Below are 24213 nucleotides of genomic sequence, written 5' to 3'. Positions count from 1 at the left end.
GCGAGCATGACTGTTTCAAGTTACTCCACTACGTCATTTATATTATTTACAGCATAAACTGTACCAATCACAGTTTTCACCCATTACAATATTTAATTTACATTATTTAAATTACAATATGTCATTACTAAATTTACAATAAGATATAGTAATTAAGTCCACGCATTGTAGTCATTCAAGTAGTCGTTTATTTTATAATAAGCTTTAGCGCAAAGTGTATTTTTTACATGTATCTTAAATTTCCTTTCATTTAAATTCAAAACATTATCGGGCAATTTATTATAAAAACGTATACAATGTCCCATGAAAGATGTACTTACTTTTTTTTAAGTTATAATTATTACATTTTCTCTTCAAAATCTGATTAATACTAATATACCTTTATGACTGTTATTCCAGATGGGGTAGATAGTCTATAGTCAATGACAGTGAGGCATCATTGTAAATGCTACACTTGGTATGCCCGTATTTCACTGGTTATTGCAAGGGTTTTGTTGTCGTTGTTTCAATCACCAGTCAGTAATATAAATTGTCGACCAGATTCGTAATTACGACTGGTTTAAGTTGTGGTATATAACCAGTACGCTACAGTCTTCTCTCTAATTATTAAAAAATGCATTGTGTGGCATTAGAAACAATAAATAGATATTCCATAAAGAATGATGTTACTCAACAAAATTATTGTTTATGGAACTTATGTAAAGTATAAACATTGTTGATTACAACAGAATCGTAAAATTAGATCTGAAATTAATATAATTATCGCGTAACATTTTCAAAAAGAAATACATCGAACCCTGAATTACCTTGGACCTAAGTGGTTTCGGACAGTGCGGTTTCAGAGGATTTCCCGAGTACACTTAGATTGTGAAATGTAGGTACCTGCCGAAGTTTTCTCTAGATACTATAGCTTGAGGTTTTTCAATATACCCTAGTTATATATACCCTATATACTTTCTTAAGGGCCGGCAAAGCGCACTTATGTTTCAACCATGTAGGTATAGACGGTAACAGTCGTAGTGTAAAAAAAGATATCTATCAGTAATTTCATAGATCTATAGAATCCTCCAGAATTAACTACGATGGTTTCTATATGAAATCGCGTGGAGGCCAACAGAAATAGATGCATAGTACATTGTTAGCAATGGAGTCGTTAGATCCCATTACCAACAATCTCTTGCCTATTAGTGGATCAGTAACACTTACATACCATTTGAGTTATTTTTTGAGTACAGTCGACCATCATACTGATACTAACTTTATTTGTAGTGATTGTTTGTTGCCCTAGCAACCATACAAACCGAAGGTTGTATTTTGATCAGCGCTCAGTCCACGTGAAGTTGCAAGGGTGGAAACCGCCTGACCCGTGCCTCTGCAATTATCATGCCATACGATTAATGAATTGTCGTCATATATGTTATAACCTAAATTGCCTCTAGAACGAATAATTCTGTATGATTGATTACTTTTAAAATAATATAGATTGTTGTGGGTATTCGTATGGTACCGAATAACGTCAAATAGTTTGAATGTGAACGAGGGAACTTATTCTTATCAGTGCTATTCTAGAATCCGTTTAGAGGAGATATGCAATGACTCAGAGCAATCTAACCACTCCGGATAAACACCATGGTGGTGTACGCACCGTTACCGAAGAAAAGTTGATGGTGGGTACTTTACTGATTAATGAAAACTAAACTAAAAATTGAGATAAAAAATTCCACTAGTTTCATGATGAAATTACGCAATAAACAACATATCCTGTGAATTACAGTTAATGCTTCTATCATTAAATTTCAGTTATCGTTACAATGATAAGATTGACGTAATCATACATTTTAGTAGGTTAGGTGATTGCTATCCTAAACTGAGCCCAAACATCGCAAATTATATATTTTTGAAAATGTCTTGGCGTAGTCATTTATCTTTCCGATGTATGATTTATTTTGGATACCCGTATAGCTAGCTTAAGGAATGTGCCTGATGTAAACATCTTTTTGTGTCGATTTGTATTTTTTTTTCATGCGATCGAAACATCGAAATCCGAGTGACGACGGTAGATTTACTTTCTAAATTGGATACTTAAAGAATGTGGGCATGTCTAGTATTACGTTCCCAATGATGACGACAGTCGATAATTTATCTAACTTGCTCATCTCGGATATACCTAAAATTTACATGTAAATAATAATTATTAAACGTTTGACGCCGTATATTAACAAATTAGATAGAAAATAGAAATACAGCATACTGTTATCACTAAAATGATGGAAAAAGGGCTCTTATCAATTTATAGATTTATCATTATTGCGTAGCTGGTGCCTGTTTGTCTATCTATGAAAACACGCGATGCAATGCGGTGAATATACTTTTATACTGTCAGTGTATATATTGCACTTATTATAAATAATGACAATGCAGTGGTCATATAGGTAGGTACTAGGTACTACTAATTTAAAATTGTTGTCGTATAGGTTTAAGAAAGATTTAAAGATTTTTTGGATACAGTAACTCTGTACTTTATACTCGTATGTATGAATACATACAATATATGTTTTAAATAACAAATTTATAGGCAATCGGCATATAGTATATATCTATGTTGGTATTTAATTTTCACTCGAGAGTCTGAGAACAGGTTGTATGTAGGTATACGACGGCGTCAATCAACCAGATGGTAAGAGATTAGTGAGATTACAAGGAATAGCATGACTTAGAATATTAGACATGTCACTTGCTCGTTGCATTATTATCTTAAGTTGTATGCAGGAAGTCTTGTCCGAAAGCCTCGGCAGGAACTAATTCTACAAGCGAATGCATTAGGAAACTCCTCTGAAATCGCATGTATGCATACATTTTGGTTTAGAGGTGTGTCAATGAATTTATTTTATATGGCGAATGGTATGAATAAGGGAAAAAATTTTGGAACGTTATGAGGCAAAAGTAGGTGGATAGTGGTTCTATATAAGCAGAATAAGAATTTTGTAATCACAATGCATAAAAATCATATAAGCTCTATCTATATAAGCATTTGTAATGGTCACGATACGACAGAATTTAAGTATCTACCTCCCTAAGTTTGCCTTGTGTATATAGGAAGTAGTATAGAGGCCTTGACCGTTGGCTAGCGACTTTGTAGTATGTTAACAGGGAACTGTTTTAGCATAAAAATATCTCGTATAGAAATAGAACGTTATGCACAGCTGCAGTCGATGCATAGTGTAAATAAATAGTCATATAGTTACCTATATACGTACAGTCACTACATATATGTTATATACAGCGACCGAAATAGAATTATTGTCATAATAGTATATAAGTACACAATAAGTTTAAAAAATAATCTACACCTAGGTAAAGTACCGTCACAATGCTATCCCGTAGGGGGTAGACTATCAATATTGCATCATTGTCAACTATTGATGTTGAGGTGAACGCAACACATGCCTGCCATGATATGCATACAATTTGCTGGATATATTTGAATCCAACAGGAAGCCTACTGCAGTCTCTAGGATAAAATTTTGGTTTGATGTCGGTGTTTCATTCACTGGAAAGCTAAATGGCTTTATGATATATAAATTGAAGTAACTTTTTAGGTTTAGGTCTTTTTTTTTTAATTCTACGATGGTGGCAAACAAGCATACGGCTCATCTACAGTAAACGGTTATCGTAGCCTATGGATGCCTGAAACACCATGGGAGTCACGTGCACGTTGCCGACCTTTAAGAAAACTTTATATACCCTTTATATCCCCATGCCCACCTGGAGAAAACCTCGGTAGGTAGTTCATAATCCAAGCGTACGCGAGAGGAAGCTCCTCCGAACTGTACTGTCTGATATCATGTCTAAATTCGACACTACAATTTGTTGCTATTAGGGTATTAGTTAGAAATATATTCGACTCCCTAGTCAAAGTCCCTTCCAAAGTCTCGTTCTTGACGCTAAGCTCTCACGGTACGTATTTACCTACTTACGTATATGTAGAGAAGAACCTACTTATTTTAAACGATATTCCCAACCGTTGTTATCTAGTATTGTTTGAAAAACTGAGAAATAGCTTTATAATTAGATACCACAGGGCTCATATACTATCAAAATTGTGTAACGTAAATAAATTGGTTGACATTAAAAACATTGTTTCAATTAAATTGGATTTGTATTGATCATTGCCAATTAGGATTTGTTGCGACTATTTTTCATAACCATTCTTTTGTATGTATACGTGTAGATATATTAGTATATATACTTGTATGTACCTATTTTATTTTCTTAGAACATTTTACTTCATAATATCTTAATAAAATGATATATCATGAAAAATACATAATTTAATTTTTGAAGTCCTACGTTCGTTATTGTGTAAAAGTTCAAATTCAAAATATCATTATTCATGTAGGTCTATTACAGACTCTTATGATATGTCAAATCTACCGTCAGTTCGGAATGATTTCGAGAAGAACTGACAAGAAACTCAGCTCGTATTCTTTTCAAATAAAAGTTATACATGTTTACAATAATACAGATTTATTTTAAATTCAAATACATCATATACAAAGTCACCTATGTAGCCATTCAATGTCTTACAGCAGCCAAAGAATCGTTCAGGCAATAAACTTCTTTAATTTTCTGACGTAGGAATAGCTTAAGATTAGAAGTTTAAGACTTTTTATAATCAGTAGTTATAAGATAGGAGATTGTTGAATAACCTTTATTGACCTTGTAGCTTATACGGTCTATGTATGTCGAACAGCGGTAGAAAAAGTGACACAATTAGTATTAGGTATCTATCTAAGTATCTACGTACTAATAAATAATTTGGTAGTGGATAAATAAACTAAGAATATTATACAACGATGATTATATTTTTATAAATATTTTCAATAAAAATCTGGGTATTTATTGATTTTAATACCTACATGTTTGTGTGACAGGTGGCGGTGCGCGTGCGACCGCTGCGCGCCGATGAAGGTCCTCGGATCGTCCACGTGGTCAGCGATAAGGTTACAGAGTATAATATTTATTTATTTTGGTACACATTTTCTTTGTAAGCGCATATTAATACACCTGCATTAATTATGTAACGAATAAACGAAAACGAATAAGTTTTTTTTTATCGATAAATTGTACCGTTATATAGAATATTTTTAGAGGATTTTGAATTTTTATTCGTACCGACTTATCTCTTGAACCTACTGTAAGTTTTAAGTAAAGTAACAGCATAAGCGATTGTGAAAAAGCATTATCAATGTTTGGATTTATAAAAATTCAGTAATAAGACAAAACTGCAACCAATAAAATCACTATTAATGTGAATGTGTGAATGTCTTTAAAATTACATAAGTTTTTATGGAAGGTGCGAATATGTGGTACGAACTTATCGAACTCGATGGATAATTATAATAGTAGAATAAATAGTCCTACAAAACATTCTAAGTACAAACTAAAGGCATGAGTTGCTGTTTGCGCATTATAGTTGTTCCACTGAATTCAAATCTACTACTTAGGTCATTGGCTGTATACATGTACATGATGTACATATAGGTAGGTTTATTTTTTTTTGGTCAAGAGAGAATACATTGTCCTTACAACAAAACTAAAACATGTAAAATTATTAGGAAAGTATAGTCAATTCTTTTATATTAAGTAGAGTGAGGAAACAGCATCGACACAACAGAATATTAAACGAAGTTATATCAAGCTATTATTTATTAACGTAGATAATAACTGTCATATAACTGTCAAGACTTAGGTACTTATCCAGATAAAATTGTGGATTTGTAACAGTGAACTCCATCTTCTTTACAAAATTATAATGTAGATCACTATCATTATAAATAGGTAGGTAGTTGCATCTTTGTTTATAAGGGAAAGGGATCATTAGCAATGGGGACTACAGTGCTAGCAATGTGCCATGCAAAGTCGACCCCCATCGTGAATTTGTCACCTAACCCCAAGCTCATTTTATACTCCACTGTGGCCCCGTCAACGTATATAGGTACCGTTAGCGCAGGAGAATGCACTGTCCTATAACGCCGATTAAAAGTCATTATATGTTTGTTTGTTTATTTGTTACCACAGCTTCAAAAATCACTTAAAAGATAGATAAATTTAGATCTCAAATCCATGAACTAATATTTAACATATTGATAAATAATAATATATTATATTGTATGTTGTATAGATGCTGGTTTTAGAAGAGGAGGCAGACAGTCGGCGTGACGTTCTGCGACAGCGGCGGCTTAACGACAAACACTACGTGTATGATCGAGTTTTTGGCGAGGATAGTACTCAAGTATGTCGTACATACCACATACATGCCATTGTTGAGTATTCAATTATTGACGACCTCGGTCGGTTTAGTACTGTTTTAATTAGGACGATGCTGTATATATATATATATAATAAATACGACGTTCGATGCCCGCATAGTAAAAGAAATGTTTTTAGGATTTTTCTGATATTTCTTTGTTTCAACGTTGATGCACAGTTACATGCATCAAATATATCATAAAGATATAAAATTAATAATACTAATTTCTCAAACAAAACAAAAAAATTGTATGTCGTGGATGTATAAATAAGTATGTGCAAACCTATTATTTTGATTGATTCTTAAGACCGTAGTTTCCCCTTGGTAAAGTAAATAAAAAATAAAGTATATAAATATAGGGTAATGCATATTCTTTATATTGAGTTAATAAGTACTTTTTTTTTCAGGAGGACGTTTACGACACTGTTTGTGCGCCATTAGTGGGGGACACTCTTCGTGGTTTTGCTGGGGCTGTGTTTGCATATGGGGCAACAGGTGCTGGCAAGACTCATACCATGACGGGCCTCATGTCGCGTGCCTTGAACCACCTCTTTACGAGCATCGCCGAGAGTGAACATCAGTCACACGAAGTATGTACCAATCTTCTGTTTTGATAATTCAACCTTGTTGGGGAGAAATAACTTGGTAAGTTTAATAGATATGTGGATAATAATGTAATGCATTACCTACTCTAGGTTACGTTAAATCTAAACGCAGGTTGGTATATAAAAACTTATCTATTATGAGTTTGGACAATTTGAACTAACGTACGCAGGATTAGTGGCCAAATAAAAGTAAAATAAAAATAAGCATTATCAATTTTCAATGAATATTTTATTTGGCATTATTATGATAGAATTTCTATGCAATTAATTTCCCATTCATCAAAATCACAAATATTTTTTTCTTGTAGAACATTTTTGCCGTTTATGAGCTAATTTTTTTTATATTATAATTTTTTTTAACTTACCTAACCTACCCCAGTACAGTATACACATTCAATTGAGAAGAAACGGCAAAAAACCTTATAAAGTTTCTTATTTTTAAAGCCAGTTTATTTAAATTGTGTACTTATGTAGAGTCTAACATTAAAATGAAAATCCCGTGCTTGAACCACTATTGCCATGCTCGTCATTCATGTAATCGTTTAGTGAGTAATAGGTTTTTCTCAGTAAATATGATTTAACAGATGTTTGCATTTATTTAAAGGTAATTCTAGTATTCGTCGATATTCTTTGAGAGTATTTACGCACTGAAATAACCGGTAAAATTATAAGCAAATACATTAAACTTATAATATATCTACCTACATACCACGACGAAATATTATCTTTTAGGTACAAAGAAAAGAAGCGCTTTTAATGATATGTTCCATAGTCGATACACTATAGAAAGGTGTAATTGTTGGAAAATTTGGTTGAAAGGTAGCTAATAGCATGTTTCCATTATTCATTCAGCAGACACTTCCGGCAAGGTCACATTGACTGGCGGTAGAGGCGGCTCACTCGAGTCACCTTAATGAAAAGCCGACCTTCTCTTAACTTTCATTTTATTATTTAAACTTCCTGTGTTGGTATCGAGATACTTTTGTGCACTATAAATATGCTATGAAAGTAAATATAATAAATTTTATTCTCTATCATACATAAGCACCCATAAGTAATTTTCTAAAAAAATACAAAACGATGGAAGTAGATATCAAGTAAAGAGAACATCACGTCAATCTCCAAGCGGGCTCGGGACTTCGGTCGCTAAAACATTAAGGAAGGCGTAATTTTATATTGATAATATTTTTATGACAATGTTGCTACTACTAGTAAAATGTAAATAAAATATTAAGTATAAATTAATTTCGACCATTTTACTTTAACCATTTACCATTTTACTATCTTCAACAGCTCTAGAAACCTTTTGAGTTGAAGTTGAGTATGGAATATGAAGTTATATTGAAATAATTTATTCTTATAGAATAATTATTGTTCAAAAATATTAATTTTCTTTCAACTGTACTTTTTTATCTGTGTCATTTTTAACTTAAATTACATATACCTACCATAACATGATTATAAAGTCGCTCAGGACTCTATATTGCAGTCTCTCTTGTGGACTCTAGTAGAACCTAATGTTTTAAGATTATAAAATATAAATTTACAAGCAAATATGACTGTGCTTGTAAATATTTATTACTATTTGTTTGTTTGCCTATTAGTATGGCAATATGCCGCAAATAGTTTAAAAGAAAATTTTAGCAGCCGTAAATGATTCTAAAATTGAAATTTGATTTAACATTATAATGATAAATCTAACTATCACTTATCACAATGAATGATTACCGACAATGTGTAGATAACACGTTGATATATATTTACGCACTCTGTTTGCTTTGCGACAATGTTCAGTCAATTTACAGGATGGCTCGTGACCTAGGTAGCCTTCGTTTATTGTTCAGTTGACTTTAAATATGTATACAGGTATACACCTAATTCGTTATTCAATGTTTATATCATAATTATGTAATGGGTTTAAAGCTGTATGCAATTACATATCGTAATATAGTTGAGCTTTCATAATTTGCTCTACTATATGTTTTTAAAAGTTATAAATAAAACATTAAACGTTAAAAAAAGTTAAAAGTCATATCCCAGACACACTTCTATGTTTAAAGTATAAACGTACGCACACTTACATTTAAAACCTAAAACCATTCTTTTCTTATTCTTTATGTGAAAGTAAAAAAAATAAACTGTAATATTTACGATGCAATTGTATAATCACGAAAGGTTTAAAATTAATTTACAGTTACTAAGAAGCACTATCATAATATTGTCAACAAATTTAGTTAAGTAATTCAATAGAGTTGATTGCCAGTTCTTCGCAATTGGATCTATATTTGACGTTATAGACATAAGCGGCTAAAATATTATAGGTACATAAATAAATGATTTTTGAATTTAAATTATTTTCTTAAAGTCAACGTCTCATTGAAAACATTTTGACATTGGGAAATTATAACTTAACTAGCTACTGGCCCCGACTTCGCATGGGTGTACATGTAAATCTTTCTCTTGAATCACTCTATCTATTAAAAAACCACTTCAATATCCGTTGCGTAGTTTTAAAGACTTAAGAATACATAGGGACAGACAGCTACAGCGACTTTGTTTCATACTATGTAATGATGATGTAAACTTTTAACAAAATATATAAAATAGTGAAGTGATAATACTTTGTAACTTACATTTTCATAGTAGATTATTTATATAAAAAGTACCAGAAACATCACGCGGTCACGTGACGCCCGTGGTTCCACTCATCCGTAGCCTTTCTGGAGAGCTTAGATGTCATGCCACTTATCCGTAATTCAATTGTCTTATCTCCGTCAAACACAACTTACAAAATTCCAGCTTCCAATTTCACTAATAGGCGTAAATGTATGACGTGAGCATATACTCCAGGTCCGTACCCAGCGGTCCGTACCCAGCGGCCCGTAAATATCTGCGGATGACCCAAACTGGAAGCTTACAAAGCAAGCTGTTTGGGCATTAAAATAAGTGAACTGAAATTTTGCTTGTTTTGTAGTGATTTGTGGCAAATCGTGAGCATATTACAATCAACCTTATTATCTTACATATCAGTATCACTTTTCCACATAAGTATAGTAGATAGAAGAACTGTTTTTTGTAAGTGATTTTTGTATTTTAGAAAATTAGCAATCCGATAATTAATAGTTATGTCATAGTGAATATTGAACAAAGAGAAACGGTTGCTCAGTAATGTACCATATTTCCTAATCGAACAATATCTACTTATGAAAATTATTGTATTGTTTAAGTACTCATTCTTTTTATTTTCATTTTAATATTACCTACGTTAATTACAATGGATCTCCGCAGTTTATGGAAATGTAACGGCAGACCTTGACCAGCCGGAATCGGCCTAACGACCTCATTTCTTATGCATATTGACGAAGGTTGGTTGCTAGAAGTGCACGCTTCAGAAATTTCCAAATTATTTAATATCTATAATACACGTAAGGTTATTTGTTCATTGTTCAGTTGAAGTATATAAGATATTTGTCATTATTGTACAAGGAATGTTATAATTATAATGGTTAATTGTGATTTAGTAAATTTTTTTAATAAAGTCTATATTCAAGAAAATATAGCCCGTGTCTGTCCTTGATGTTGTGAAAACCTATCTTTATGTCAAATTTGATTACGAGCTATTAAAGGTAACAAAAAGATAGATAGATATACTTTTCCATTTATGAAAAACTGTATCTAGATAGACACAGTTTTTCATAAATTAGAGATAGAGATGTAGGTATCAATATATAATAGGTATATGTTACAGCAAAATAAAGGAACGTTTGATTTAAAAAACGCTATAATTCACCGCCACCGCACCGCCTAGGTTAGAGTAGTGTAAACATAATAATTTATTTATTCTTTACTTTATAAAACTATTTGTATTTTATTTATATCCCATCAGTTGTGATATATGATGCATACAGCTTGTAGATTTTGTTTAAGCCTGTTTAAGGTGTTTATAATATAATAACAAAGGAGGTACCTATATATTTAGGTATTTGTTGCAATTTTACACCTGAAGTACAAGAGCGATTTACATTAGATGAAATTTACCAGAAATACAGAACAAAGATCAATGAGGAATATGGTATTACGTCCATAAAATATATTATACCATAAACTACATTCTTGACCACAGTATTAGTAAAGAATACATAAAATCTGTAGGTATATATAGACTAATAAAGACCATTGCGGAGTGTTTGTAATTTTAAAGAAAGTATGCATACGGTACTTACATCAAAATGTTAATTAAAATAAATTGTTTGTATGTCTGTTTGTTCTTGTCAAACTTTGAAACGGGTGGACCTATTTTGACAAGACATTTATTCGCAGAGCCACTGTCATATGGAGTAACTTAAGCTAATTTTATTAAAAATATAGTTTAATAATAAAAATGTTAAATTCTACGAGTACGAAGTCACGGGTAACAGCTAGTATACAATATAATAATAAATAATACCCCAGTACATTTATGATACTCGTATTTATGTAAAAAAAATGTATGTATGTAGGTCTCTACAGTCTGAAGCTAGATGGGGCCGGGTTGTTATTGTACATATACGCATTTGTTATTGTTATATTTTAATTCAAAATTTTGCTTATTCTTATATTATTTTATTAATTAATTATTATTTTAATAACTTTATTAAATTAAAACTTTGTCCATGGATTTACTGTAAGTACACGGTATCGTGAAGCGCTGCTGAAACCGTACAAGGTCAGTGCCGACACCCCCTCGCGTGATTGACACACCAGGCGGGGAGCCCATTAAAATATCGCACCGCCTTCCACATTTTGTCATTATCGCTTTTATAGTAGAACGGCGGATTGGACGATTCAAAATATAATCGAACGTGATTTTTGATTCATGCAGATTACTGTTTATATATACCTATATAGATTTAGTTTACATTAAGTGGGGGTGGCAAAGGAACTGACAGCCCAACTCATCAGGATATGACAAACAATATACAGTAAATTTCTGTTAACACATTAGTCCTCCACTAATTGAGTTGCCTGACGACTACATAGCAAAATGTATATTGACGGATGTAGTAATTGGAAGTACTTTTGTGTGGCAATGTTTAGGTTTAAAATTCTATAGAGTACAAATGTACTAGGCTACATAGGCATTAGTAGTAGGTACTAGTGTGCATAGGCACTATTCATTGTACAGTTAGCACCCACAAGAGTTCAATTCGGCCTTCAGAGTTCCTAAAAAAGAAAAGAAAAGTATGCGCGGTATGCAAATACTAACATGATGTAGGTAGATGATATACCGAAATAGAATACAATAACTCAATTTAGTATGTAATTTAAGTACAATTTTAATAATTGTGATACATGGAAAAGCCAAATATAGGTATGTAATGAAATTGGAAAAATAGGATCATAAATAAAAATTGTTTCCTTTGTAGTATAAAATGTTAAATTAGGCGTATTAATCTGATACAATAATAAATACCTAAATATAGGAAGAGTAGCACTTATATAGGTTAGTTAGAATTCGACATTTAATTTCCAGTCCTAAAGTTCTATCCACTTAAGTTAGTTGACGTCATAAAGTGGCTCAATAGAAGAAAGCTTCGTTTAAATTTAAATATTCATGATAATAGCCATTAGAGAATTGACCTTTAATTCATATGGGCACCTACCTTCTGCCAACAATACATACAGACAAGAAATGTCTGTAATTAGACATTATTATTATCATATTATCATAGACAGTTGTTGTATATAACTTACCTACGTACGTTAGATAACAAAATAAAAATATCATGGTTCAAGTATAGTTAAAAAAAATACAACTTTAAAATATTTATTTTAAAAGATTTTGTTAATTTAATTTTAGTTTGAGAGTAGGTTCGAGTATATAATAAGTACATTCCAAATATATCTTTAAAGAGATTTAATTTCATATTGTGTTAATTTATTTAAGTAAAAATGGGAAAACAGAGTATAGCTTTCAGTGAAATATATGTGATTTATAAAATATTTTCATAATTGTTCCGACACAAATATTGTTTATTATATAATAGTTAAATATTTGTGTATTAAGATCTTTGAATATCCCAAAAACTATGAAATTACATAGTATGAAATTATATATAAGTATACGTATAACCAATCGTAATCATTGAAAATTTTCTCTACAATATACTCAATTCTGCTATTCATCAGTATTTCGCAAATACGTACGACGCATTTTTCAATAGTGTCCTTCAGAATTGTAACTTCTATCAGAAATTTTAAGTATTGGGTACAGCATTGCCAGTGGATAATATAAATTAAACTTGAATTCAACTGCAATTATTTTATTACTTTTATAATAGAAATTTAACAAATTATGGAGAAGAGAAAAACGCGGCATATATTTTTAACTGACACTTACAGAGAGAGAGAGAGAGAGAGAGAGAATGCCACATGTTGGAGTTTGACATATGTAAGACAACCGTGTTACATTATATTTAAAAATATTCTCATCATTTCTATAGGTAATATAATAAAAATGGTAATAGAATGGGCAGTAATAACAGAATTTATACTGATAACAATTGACAGCAATTATTATAATGTTGGCGTGGGTGATTTTACACCACGAGTCATGGACTGGCGGTTACATCGGGCGAGGGCGGGTGAGGGCGGACGAGGGCGGGCGGCAGATTGGTGTGCTTTATCAGATAAGGGAATTTTGCGCCGGCACTGAACTGATTATCTCTCTGATGTAATCATTGTAGCAGTATACGTACCTGCTGTAACTATTTAATGTAACATTATTTAAATCAAATAATTATAATTAACAATTATATTACCATAATTGTTAATTATAATTATTTGATATAATTTAATATAAAAGTAATAATTAAAATTGGATGAAATACCTATTAATTCATAGAAATAAGTTGATTGAACTTTCATGCATACTAAGTAACTGAAAACAAAAACTATTTTAATTAATTTGCCAGTCATATTGATCATCAGAGACGAATATAATATTTGTTTGATAAAATTTTACTCAAAACTTTTTATAAAAAATCCATTACAACCAAGTTATACCGACATATTAATTTAATCTAATATAGCTCCGATTGTCGTTATTGAGAACTTTAACCATTTTTTGGTGAAGGTACAGAAAACATTTTTTATAACAATACCATTATTCAGATAGTCCTTCGTAATTATCGACTACAACTATGAAATTGCCAATAACATGAACTTTGCCAGACTGTTGAACTTGTGCCAGTTCTTTACAAAAGGCCTATGAATCAGACTGACGGATTATTCGCCTCACCTTAAACACTGTACACAAAGTACATACACCGTTTTTGTATCAGTAAAATAGTAATAGGCATTTATTAAAGAATCCATGCTTTATCGTTCAGATATCTAATCGTTTATCGTTACCTTTACTTACACATTACGCCACTTCTATTCATAAAATAATCTAATGATTTATAACTGACTATCTGATCAGGTGAAGTGGTTATATATATTATACTTATCGAGAATATCATTATGCTTTTCTTCATATGGTACTTACCCATGTGGAGTATACAATAACGATGTTCCGAAGCATGCATATTTCAAATTCTATATTACAAAGATTACTACATATGTAGGTATATCATGTGCAGAGCTACTTTAAGAACAAAGATTCTATAAGTATATAGGATATTTTTTAGGTATTTATTTATTTGTTTTGAATTCGTTGTGCAGTAAGGGAGTAAATAAATTTATTTATTTATTTTAGTAATTATTAAAAACAACAATGACTGACAATTAAAATTATGTGACTGTGTGCCAAAAGCAGCATAGCTTTATGCGCTTTATACCTATATGATACATATATATATATATGTGAAGAGTTCCAAATAAGTATTAATTACTAAAATTTAAGATGTTTAGGAAGATTTAATTACTGTAATAGTAATAATGACCAAATACATCTTATACAGCATCATTTCGTCCAATTAAACTATGTAGCTACTAAACAATAAATAGAAATAGATAGAATACATTACATTTCTCAAGCATGCAGTTGTACTTGATAATAAAGAAATCATTTAGATCAATGCAAACAAACACATTCCTAAATACAGATAATTGCATCGTGCAAGAATTAAACCCGTGGCAATCGGAAGTAAAGCGGTGTGCTAATCGCTAGACCACCGAAGCCGTCAGAGTTGTAGCAGAATGTTAAGCGCGATTCCATTATATGAAGTACACCGTGGTCTGTATATTTAGTGGATAACAATCATATACCACGTGCGATCCACTGCGGTTGGATAACATTAGTGAACATTTTCCACACGTTCAAATAAGGGTTTGATAGATATATCTAAACTTAGAATAGGTATTTATCTGATTCAAACTTTCATACATGGAGGACCAGGTGCTTATTCTGTTTTCTGTAGGTGAATATACCTGCTACACAATTATAAATTATTATTCTGTACACGGAAATGTACTTACCTACTTTCTTGAAACTAGTGGTTGATTGATTCATATGCTTGTGCAAGTGTAATAACGACGCAAATGACCTTGTGATATGTTTTACCTTGTTTTATTTCAATAGATATATAACTATATAGAAAGATACTAAGCTAAATGTTTAGTACACTAAACATTCAACTTTTTTCGATTCGATTTTCGAACAGATGATAGAACATACTTCAGTCAATCTACTTTTACTCCAGGCTTATTTTCCAATCGGTATAAATTATAGACCCAAGACGCATAACATAAACATATCAAATGGTACTTACTTCGCATTTGATTCTTAGATAGAATTGAGAATCTCCTTTTATTTATTAAGAAGATTAAGAAATATACATACACATTTTCAAAAACTTGAGAGTATAACATAACTAGATACACTACTTTTATATATTACATTGAAAGTACATACATAATAATATATTCACTCGTATAATAATAATACGTAGTCTATAATCGACGAAAATCTATAGTTACCGCCGATAGCAGGTACTAGCCCTAAAGGGCAATGATAGTACTAGATAATATTTATTACATATTCCATACATTTACTTTTACATTTGTGTCGTTTATAAGACTACAGTTTTAAAAAATCCGGAAGTACCTATTTATTCATATTTATTAGGCGGTTGAATGAAAAACAAAGGTTAATAACCGGTTACTTTGTCTGCTCCAATATAATTATTTTTCGACTACTCTACTACTATTAATATGGTAACAGATTTAGGTACAAGTTACTTAAACGTAGGTAGGTAGGTACTTATTGACTTCATATTTGACACAAGAGTTAAGAACAGGTTGGTCACAAAGTCACAATATACCATTGCTTCTATTATTAATATAAATATATTAAATATTTTACAATTGTATAAAATTATTTATGTAATAAATAATTGTCAAAATAATTTCATTTACCATAAAATTATTCGTGTTAAATCCCGTTTAACTAACTAAATATTAATAACTAGCTTTTGCTCGCGTTAATTTATCCCGTTAGGGGTGGAATTTATCAAAATCCTTAGGGTATGCCTACGTCATAGTAGCTTTATGCTTGCAAAGTCTCAGCCCGATCGGTTTAAAATTGACAAAGTTTCATATAAACTTTCATCCCCTATTTTATCCCTTTGAGGGTAGAATTAATCAAAATCCTTTCTTAGCGGATGCCTACGTCATAACATCTACCTGTATACTTATTTTTAAGTTAAAGTAATCGAATACACGAATGTAATAATATCTCAGTTCTCCGAAACTTGAAGGCATGGGAGATATTGCGTATGGTACTATAGTTTCCCATTGTCAAAACACCTTCAATGCAAACGGATGATTTGGCAAATTCACCAGTAATTTATCATGACGGTTTCTAGGGGGAACCGCGTGGATGTTAACCTGACATGGTACATGGTCAGCAATGGGATTATAAGTCCACGTTATGAATAATCCTCTTCCCCCCAACGATGCATAGTTTATTTGCTATAGTTTGCCCTAGTAATATGAAAATGAACTCTGTATAAAACATAAGCAAGTGCTCATTTGTCATCGTTGTGTAAAGAATCAATATGTTAAGGTGGAATACATATACAAGTGTGTAATAACCGACAAACACTAATGATCTGTCGTTTGGGCAGGCTCACAACTTGTTAAACGGAATATGTGATGAGGTTCCTTTATGTAATATTAAAACGAAATTGCTTTCCCTATTTCAACAATTGACTTCAATGCTAATGCTTGTTTCAGGTGGGTGGGGTCAATTAATAATGAATTATATTAATTAAAAATAAAAAAAATTCCGTCACAAAAATTTAAGGAAATGTTACGTATGTACAACACGGTTACGTTACCGTAACAAACGTCTGGGTGGATTCTGAATTTAAACTACGTATTTCATTTCAGTGAATTTCTGACACTATCTACTAATGACATAAAACCTAATACTGAATATGCACTAATAGAATATTCATAGACAGAAATAGGTAACATCCATTTCACTTTCTAATCTATGTAGGTATTCAAATTTCAAGACGATTCTTGAAATTTGAATACCTACCTAGATTTAATTCCAGTCCTTAATTACTTTACAATCTAGTGGTAATATAGACATAATAAATATTAACTATGTAACTATGCTGGCAGTGTGCATAATATTTTACTAACGTAGCTCTCGTAACAGGTTCGACACATAGTTTTAATTCAGTTCTGGTTATCTTTCGGTTCAGTTATTGCGGTTGAACTCCTTTCTTTGCATAAAAGACGAGCTATTTAGGTATCTATGGTATGTGAGTTTGGTAGTATAGTAATGGAATGGTGCACTCGCCTTCGCTAACGGTTTACGCTGGCGGGGCATCAGTGGAGGATGATAAGATAAGAATGAGGTCAGGTCAGTTAGTCCAACGTGGTAAATTCACTAAGAATTTATCACGATTCCAGTAGGAACCACGTGGAGATAAATCTGACATGTTACATGACTCGCAATGGGGTTATTAACAATCTCCTTCACCCCATACTTTGTGGGTTAGAATCCTAGATCCAATTAAGGAAGCGCCCAGTGTAGCCGTCCCATTCCTAAGAACTAAGGTCTTATATCGCTGTACTTTGAAATTTCACCTAAACACAGTGTCGCATTTCATATCTAGATTAAAAAACATTGTCTGCAGGTAAAAATGTCGTATATAGAAATCTACAACGAAAATATTAGAGACCTATTAAACCCGAGTGCGGGAGCGCTGGAACTGAGAGATGAAGGCGGCAGCGGAGCGCCAGTGGTGGCAGGCTTGAGTGAGGTTCGTGCCACCAGCGCAGCACATGTTGCGGAACTGCTAGCGCGAGGTGACCGTGCGCGGACTGCAGAACCAACGCATGCTAATCAGCACTCCTCTAGAGGACATGCTTTACTTAGGTTCGTATATTCAACCAATTACTAACTACTGCACTAACTACTCCAAGAGTAGTTATTAATTCGAATAGAATATATAAATAGACTACACAAAAAATATCATGTTCTTTAATTAAATGTTGTATTTATGACAAAAACACAATGCATTCATTTAGTTACATTGTCAAGCTGTTTGCTTTAATTAACTATGCGGTTTATTAATTAGTTGGTAACGGTTGTTCTTATTCAGAAGGGCATTAACCTTTCGCTGTACCTATATATTCAATTAACTACACAACTTAAGTAAAAAATGGAATAACACAAATTCACTTTAAGCATTATATTGTCTAATTTCAGTGTAACAGTGAGCACACAAGTAGAAGGCGGCGTCCAACGAGGGCGCTTATTTCTTATCGACTTAGCAGGTTCAGAGCGTGCTGGGTTGCGCGCGCGCAGACTCGAGGGCGCACACATTAATAGGTCATTGCTAGCACTCGGAAATTGTATCATGGCGCTCTCCGGCGGGGCTAGGTACGATATGTAAAATTACTACACTATTTATACGCATTTAATAAGCAAATAGTTGCATATTAAATTTTTGTGTGTTCTGAAAGATACGTGAACTACCGCGACTCGAAGTTGACACGTCTGCTACGGGAGGTGCTTGGTGGTCGATGCAGAACGGCTATGGTGGCGCACGTGGCCCCCGGGCATACCCATCGCGAGACTACCCGTTCCACTTTACATTATGCACAGAAAGCTTCTTCCATCACCAACAGGGTATATAAATTTTCCTATTTCTTGCGGATTTGAGAACATCTTTTATTTTGTTTTTAGTCGATATTAGAGATTACAACCGACACAGAAATAATAATTTTATTTGTTTACATATTTAATTATACGTTTAAACAATTAATAATAAAAAATGATATTGTAATATAAAAATTACAACAACATTTTTTTTAATGTTGCTAATAACTTTAAGATTTTGTTATTGTTACATTACTTATAAAATAGATAATACCTTCTTGTAATTAATTGTAGAATAGTACTATTCTTTGTGGTTTCTTATAGGTCGAAAGAGAAATGGTGGAAACCCCTATGCATTTATCACAATATCGCACTGTTATAAGTGAATTACGAGAAGAAATAGCACGACTGAAAATAAAAATGAAGGATGATCGTACAAGGTACTAAATATTGTAAAATATGTAAAATAGATTATTGTTTTTTCGACTAAATTAGCATTTCTTTAGTTTTTTATTTATAATAGCTAAGACTACACTCTTACCTCTAATATATTAGATAGTTTAATAATAATGAGAATAAAAGTAGCGTATTTTCTTGTTTAAAATTCATTGTAACTTTTAGACCGAAAGACGAGCATCGTCATATGGAAGAAGAGGTAAATAAAGAGGACGCTGCAGAAAGTGCCGCACATTTAAAGTCTTTACGTGAAGCAATTGTATCGACTTTTAAGCAGCAGATGCGTTTACGGCGAAGATTAATGGAACTAGATAGCCATCTCTTAGGATTAGCTCTGGACGCAGAAAGACAGCATGCAGCTATATCACATTGGGAGGCAAGATTCAATCGCTTGTATAAACCAATCAATATGCCCGGATCACGACTTAGTACACAGCAGAGTTACAGGTATTTAATAAACGTAAATAACTACATATTGAGTTACCTATACTTCTATATGGCAATCTTGGCACTGCCATATGAAAGATTTCTTTATTATTCTTAAGTAAGTTAGCTTATTAACCCTAACCAAATGATCTAATAGTATTTAAAAACTATCAATGAATTACAAATACACTATAAATGAGTAACAAAACCTAGACAATGTAGTTACAATGAATTCTAAAAAAATAATCTCGAAAATCATTTTAAAAATAAAGGTGTAGGTACTTAAATATATAGATTATAATATAGAGTAAAATATAGATTATATAGAGTAAAATATTAATGTTCAGTAAAAGGTACATTTGTTTATAAACACGGGAGACCATTCTAAATGTCATTTACTATATCATAACATACCCTTATATTTTATTCACGTAAACGATGCGATGGCTGGGAAGCGATAAAATAACCAAACACTTGCTGGCCTTGTAAAAACTAGAGGGTAATCAAAAGGCTTAGATTTAGAACTGGATTGTTATCGTACAATTTATGTGCAACGCGCTAGTGCTCATTATAAACAACTGTTTCAATGCCTTGAAGAGCCTTGTTCGTTTCGTTTATTGAACAATTGTAACCAACAATCAACTAAATTAAAAAATAATACTAAGTTTACAAACTTAGTATTATTTTTTAATTTAGTTGATTAATAGAGTTAATTAATATATAAATATAATTAGTTAATTCATAATTACTTTCATTTAAAAATTCATGTCACATTTTCTCGAAATAAAATACTTTATTTTGTCATTACTTGTCTGTTCCTTGCATTTCTTTTTAGTTTCTTTGATTATGCTTATCATCAACTGCCTTAATTTTATTTGTTAAAGAATTGAAATAGTACTACATTATTTAGATTGTTAATTTTAAAATATCCTGATTATTGTATCAGAGGTGGTACTGGGTTGTCTACCAGCAGCAGCGAGCGTGCCGAAGCAGAAGTTGCTGTAGAGCAGGCGTGGGCGGAACTCGCAGCCGTTGAAAGGGAGCAAGAGAGCGCTAGATCGGAACGGGAGCGTGTAGAGCGTCAACTGGAGCAGGTCCGACTTCGAGGGGCCCAACTGGAGCAGGTAAATTTCATAATAATAAGTTTTATAAACTTTGGCTGACGCAGAAAACGAAACGTGTGTTCAAAGTAAGAAATTTTGTATTATTTGCAATCCCCTAAAAAAATTCAATTTTACCCATAGGTAATTTTTTTTTCTTAGGAAACGATTAAAATAATGTTTAACATATCTATTCCTTAAAAGGAGTTACCGGCGCGCATTAGTAGCGGTCCAGAACGTGAAGTGCTAGCTCTGGTATGCCGTGTGCATGAGTTAGAGGCAGACAAGCTGGCACTGCAAGGGGAACGAGCAGCGCGCGCCCACGAGCTACGCCGGCGGGACCTGGCGTTACAACGTCGCGATGCCCAGCGGCGGCTCTCCGATGAAATCATTACTCGTCAACGAAGAACGATCGAAGGTATGCTTGTCTCTGTAGAACTAACTACTTATATGAACTTACAATAACAAAAGTAATAGAATCAGCTTTAATTCATACAAAATAAACTAAATAAATGAGCTCTAAAAGCATCTGTCGCTGTTTATCTTCCTCCTTTTACCTAGTAAACAAATATTAATTATTTACTTACGAGACGGAGGAGCATTTATCCGCTTGCTACAATTATGACTGCTAATATATATAAATCCTAATTATATAAAAAAATCTATTCAAAAGAGGAACAAGCAAGTTTCTTGTAATGAAATGCGTTGCGAATGAGTGGTACAATAAAAAATATGACTAATTAAAAGTGAGTTTATTCGAATAAAGATTATTTCTATTCTAATAAAGAGCCTATTAATACACAATCCTATTTAAGATTAGTACATTGACTTTAGTTCCAATAATCCGTCAGCAGAAAAACGTATAAACTGTAACTCAAATCCTTGTTATGAACTAATTTAAGACTGTTGCAGAACTTTATAGCTCAAACACACAGAAGAACTTATGAAACTACCGAAGGTCAATTTCTGCATTAATGATGCGATTTTAGTCTGATAAATGCTGGCACATAGCGTTATATTTGACTAAATGCCACATGCTACATAGGTAACGATCTATTTTGATCAGTTGTTGAACTGCTGATTTTAGAAATGGGCGTTGGTGTACCCCCTGAATTGGGCCAGCTGTACGAGTTGTACCAACAAGAAATACATGCCTCTACTTACACTGAGAGCAATGACATCTACACACCGCCATATCGTTTACCACCAATTTCTACCAGGTATACCTATATATCACAATACCTAATCTATTCAAATGGTAGTAAGTTTTAATAAAATTAGACAGCCAAATTAATTTCTTAAAGTTTTTGCACAGCTAATGTACATCTGTAATGTATTATATTCATGCACCCACCATATGTACTAGAATGAAGTATATAAAGAAGCCCTCTGCATTCTTTCCTCAGTCTCTTTATTACCCTAATTCTTATCGAATACTAGAAAAGATATGCCTTGAAGGTAGTGGAAAACAAACGAGTTTTGATATCATTACCAATTTTGAAAATGTTCTATATGTCTAGTCGATTTATAATATGTATTAATAACATAACTGCAAGTAACATTTTTCTTGCTATAAATAAATAGTAAGGCGTTGTATATGACGGACATATTTTCTATTTTAATTTCAACAACATATAGATAGCTAGCGGCATTTGTTTATGGATGATAATGGAATGGTGCACCCGCCTGTGCTAACAGTTTACGCAGGTAGGGCACCAGCGGAAGATGATAAGATGAGGTCAGGTCAGTCAGCCCATCGCGACAAATTCACCCAGAATTCATCATGATGGTTTCCAGGGGAAACCGCGTGGAGGTCAATCTGATATGGCACATTGCCAGTAATAAGAACATTAGTCCACATTACTAATAATCCCCTTTCTCCCGGCTAATGGTATTTTTTTTTATGGATGATAATGGAATGATGCACCCGCCTGCGCTAACGGTTTATGCTGGCGGGGCACCAATGGAGGATGATAAGATGAGTATGAGGTCAGGTCAGTTGGCCCATCGTGACAAATTCACTAAGAATTTATCACGCGTGGAGGTCAACCTAACATGGTATATTGCTGGCAATGGGGTTATCAATCCCCATTACTAACAATCCCCTTCCCCCCGGCTAATGGTATTTCAGCTTGTCGGAACTGGCATGGTCTGAAAGTTCGAGCGGATCAGGGCGCGGATCCAGCTCTGGCTCAGGAGGAACGCTGGCTTTAGATCATCGGCTACCACGTTTGGCCCCCACACCCCGACCACGGACTCGATACAGGTAAAATTATGTTTTTGTTTCATCTCCAGCTAAGGGCGGAACTGCCAATCAGTAGCGTGCTATGCCGAACTTGAATTGTTGTTATTTTTATTAACTTGTTTATTAATAAAAATAATGAAAGTTTGAAGTAAAAGATTCAAAAGTCCCCCAATAATAGTTTTTTGTATGTACATACAGTCAACGACTGTTTTTCTCAAAACTAAGTATTTGATTTTTTGGCATTTTTAATGGACTTTAGAGATTCTAAATTTAATTGAAAAACCTTACTCTTTCTCACCACACTATTTACAGGAAGAAAGTTCATTGTGTGTACTGATTGATGTCGATTTTTTAGTGCAACAATTTTCTTTTAATTTGGCAGTCAAGCTAGTGCAGTCACCATGAAGAGATATGCGAGTGACGATAGTCTTGTAATGGTAGCACCTCGAGGAACTGATAATGCAGCGCCTTGAGTTAACACGACGCAATTTACATTTGGAGCAATCATTTGTATCACTGAAAGTGATATGATGTGGATTTTGAGGTTTGCTGTTCGTATTCGTCTTGGCTACGTAAAAAAACGATGGATATAATTTGAAAGCAAATGAAGTCGATTTTAACAAAAACGTATATGTGCTTATTGTATGCTGTTGTCGGTTGCTTAACTACAGAAAAAATCAGATATGTACCCATCATGAATTTCGTAGAAAATTACACCAATTGTTTTTGTTGTTTGATAAATAGGTGTGATATAATAATATGTATAACATTGTTAACTTTGTGTTGTAAGGGTTTTTAGAAAAATTTCAAAATATTTTTACCCAACAAAGTAAAAACTGAATGATAAGGTATTTGCCAATGACTTCCGCTTATAATTACTTATCTGCATAATGATAGATTATGATTGTGTGCATTGTTCATAATTATTTATGTTAAAATTATAGAAATAATAATTCTTATTTATA

General features: G+C 32.7%; 2 protein-coding genes across 3 annotated transcripts in view; one reads left to right on the top strand and one right to left on the bottom strand.

The window, feature by feature from the left end:
* Positions 1-18156, bottom strand: part of LOC131842531 (mitochondrial dicarboxylate carrier) — a 24731-nt gene extending 6575 nt beyond the window's left edge. Inside the window, exon 1 of the mRNA XM_059191100.1 lies at positions 18099-18156. The gene's annotated coding sequence lies outside the window, so the exon portion shown is untranslated. The remainder of the gene's footprint in view (positions 1-18098) is intronic.
* On the top strand, positions 1593-24213 carry LOC131842530 (kinesin-like protein KIF19). 2 transcript variants are annotated; one of them, XM_059191097.1, is made up of 14 exons: positions 1593-1667; positions 4935-5003; positions 6185-6295; positions 6721-6903; positions 18054-18295; positions 18629-18802; positions 18886-19051; positions 19346-19461; positions 19643-19924; positions 20850-21027; positions 21208-21421; positions 22091-22223; positions 23135-23269; positions 23631-24213. In XM_059191097.1, the coding sequence occupies exons 1-14, from the start codon at positions 1593-1595 to the stop codon at positions 23719-23721; spliced, it is 2169 nt and encodes a 722-aa protein (XP_059047080.1). In that variant the 3' UTR covers positions 23722-24213. The 2 variants fall into 2 exon arrangements, with proteins under 2 accessions (XP_059047080.1, XP_059047079.1); XM_059191096.1 differs by lacking the exons at positions 1593-1667; positions 4935-5003; positions 6185-6295 and having other exon boundaries at positions 6762-6903; positions 20874-21027.

Source organism: Achroia grisella, unplaced genomic scaffold, assembly GCF_030625045.1.
Source record: "Achroia grisella isolate CSIRO2021 unplaced genomic scaffold, CSIRO_AGI_Agris_v1 utg241, whole genome shotgun sequence".
NCBI classification, from domain to species: domain Eukaryota; kingdom Metazoa; phylum Arthropoda; class Insecta; order Lepidoptera; family Pyralidae; genus Achroia; species Achroia grisella.
This window is presented reverse-complemented; position numbering and strand designations above follow the sequence as displayed.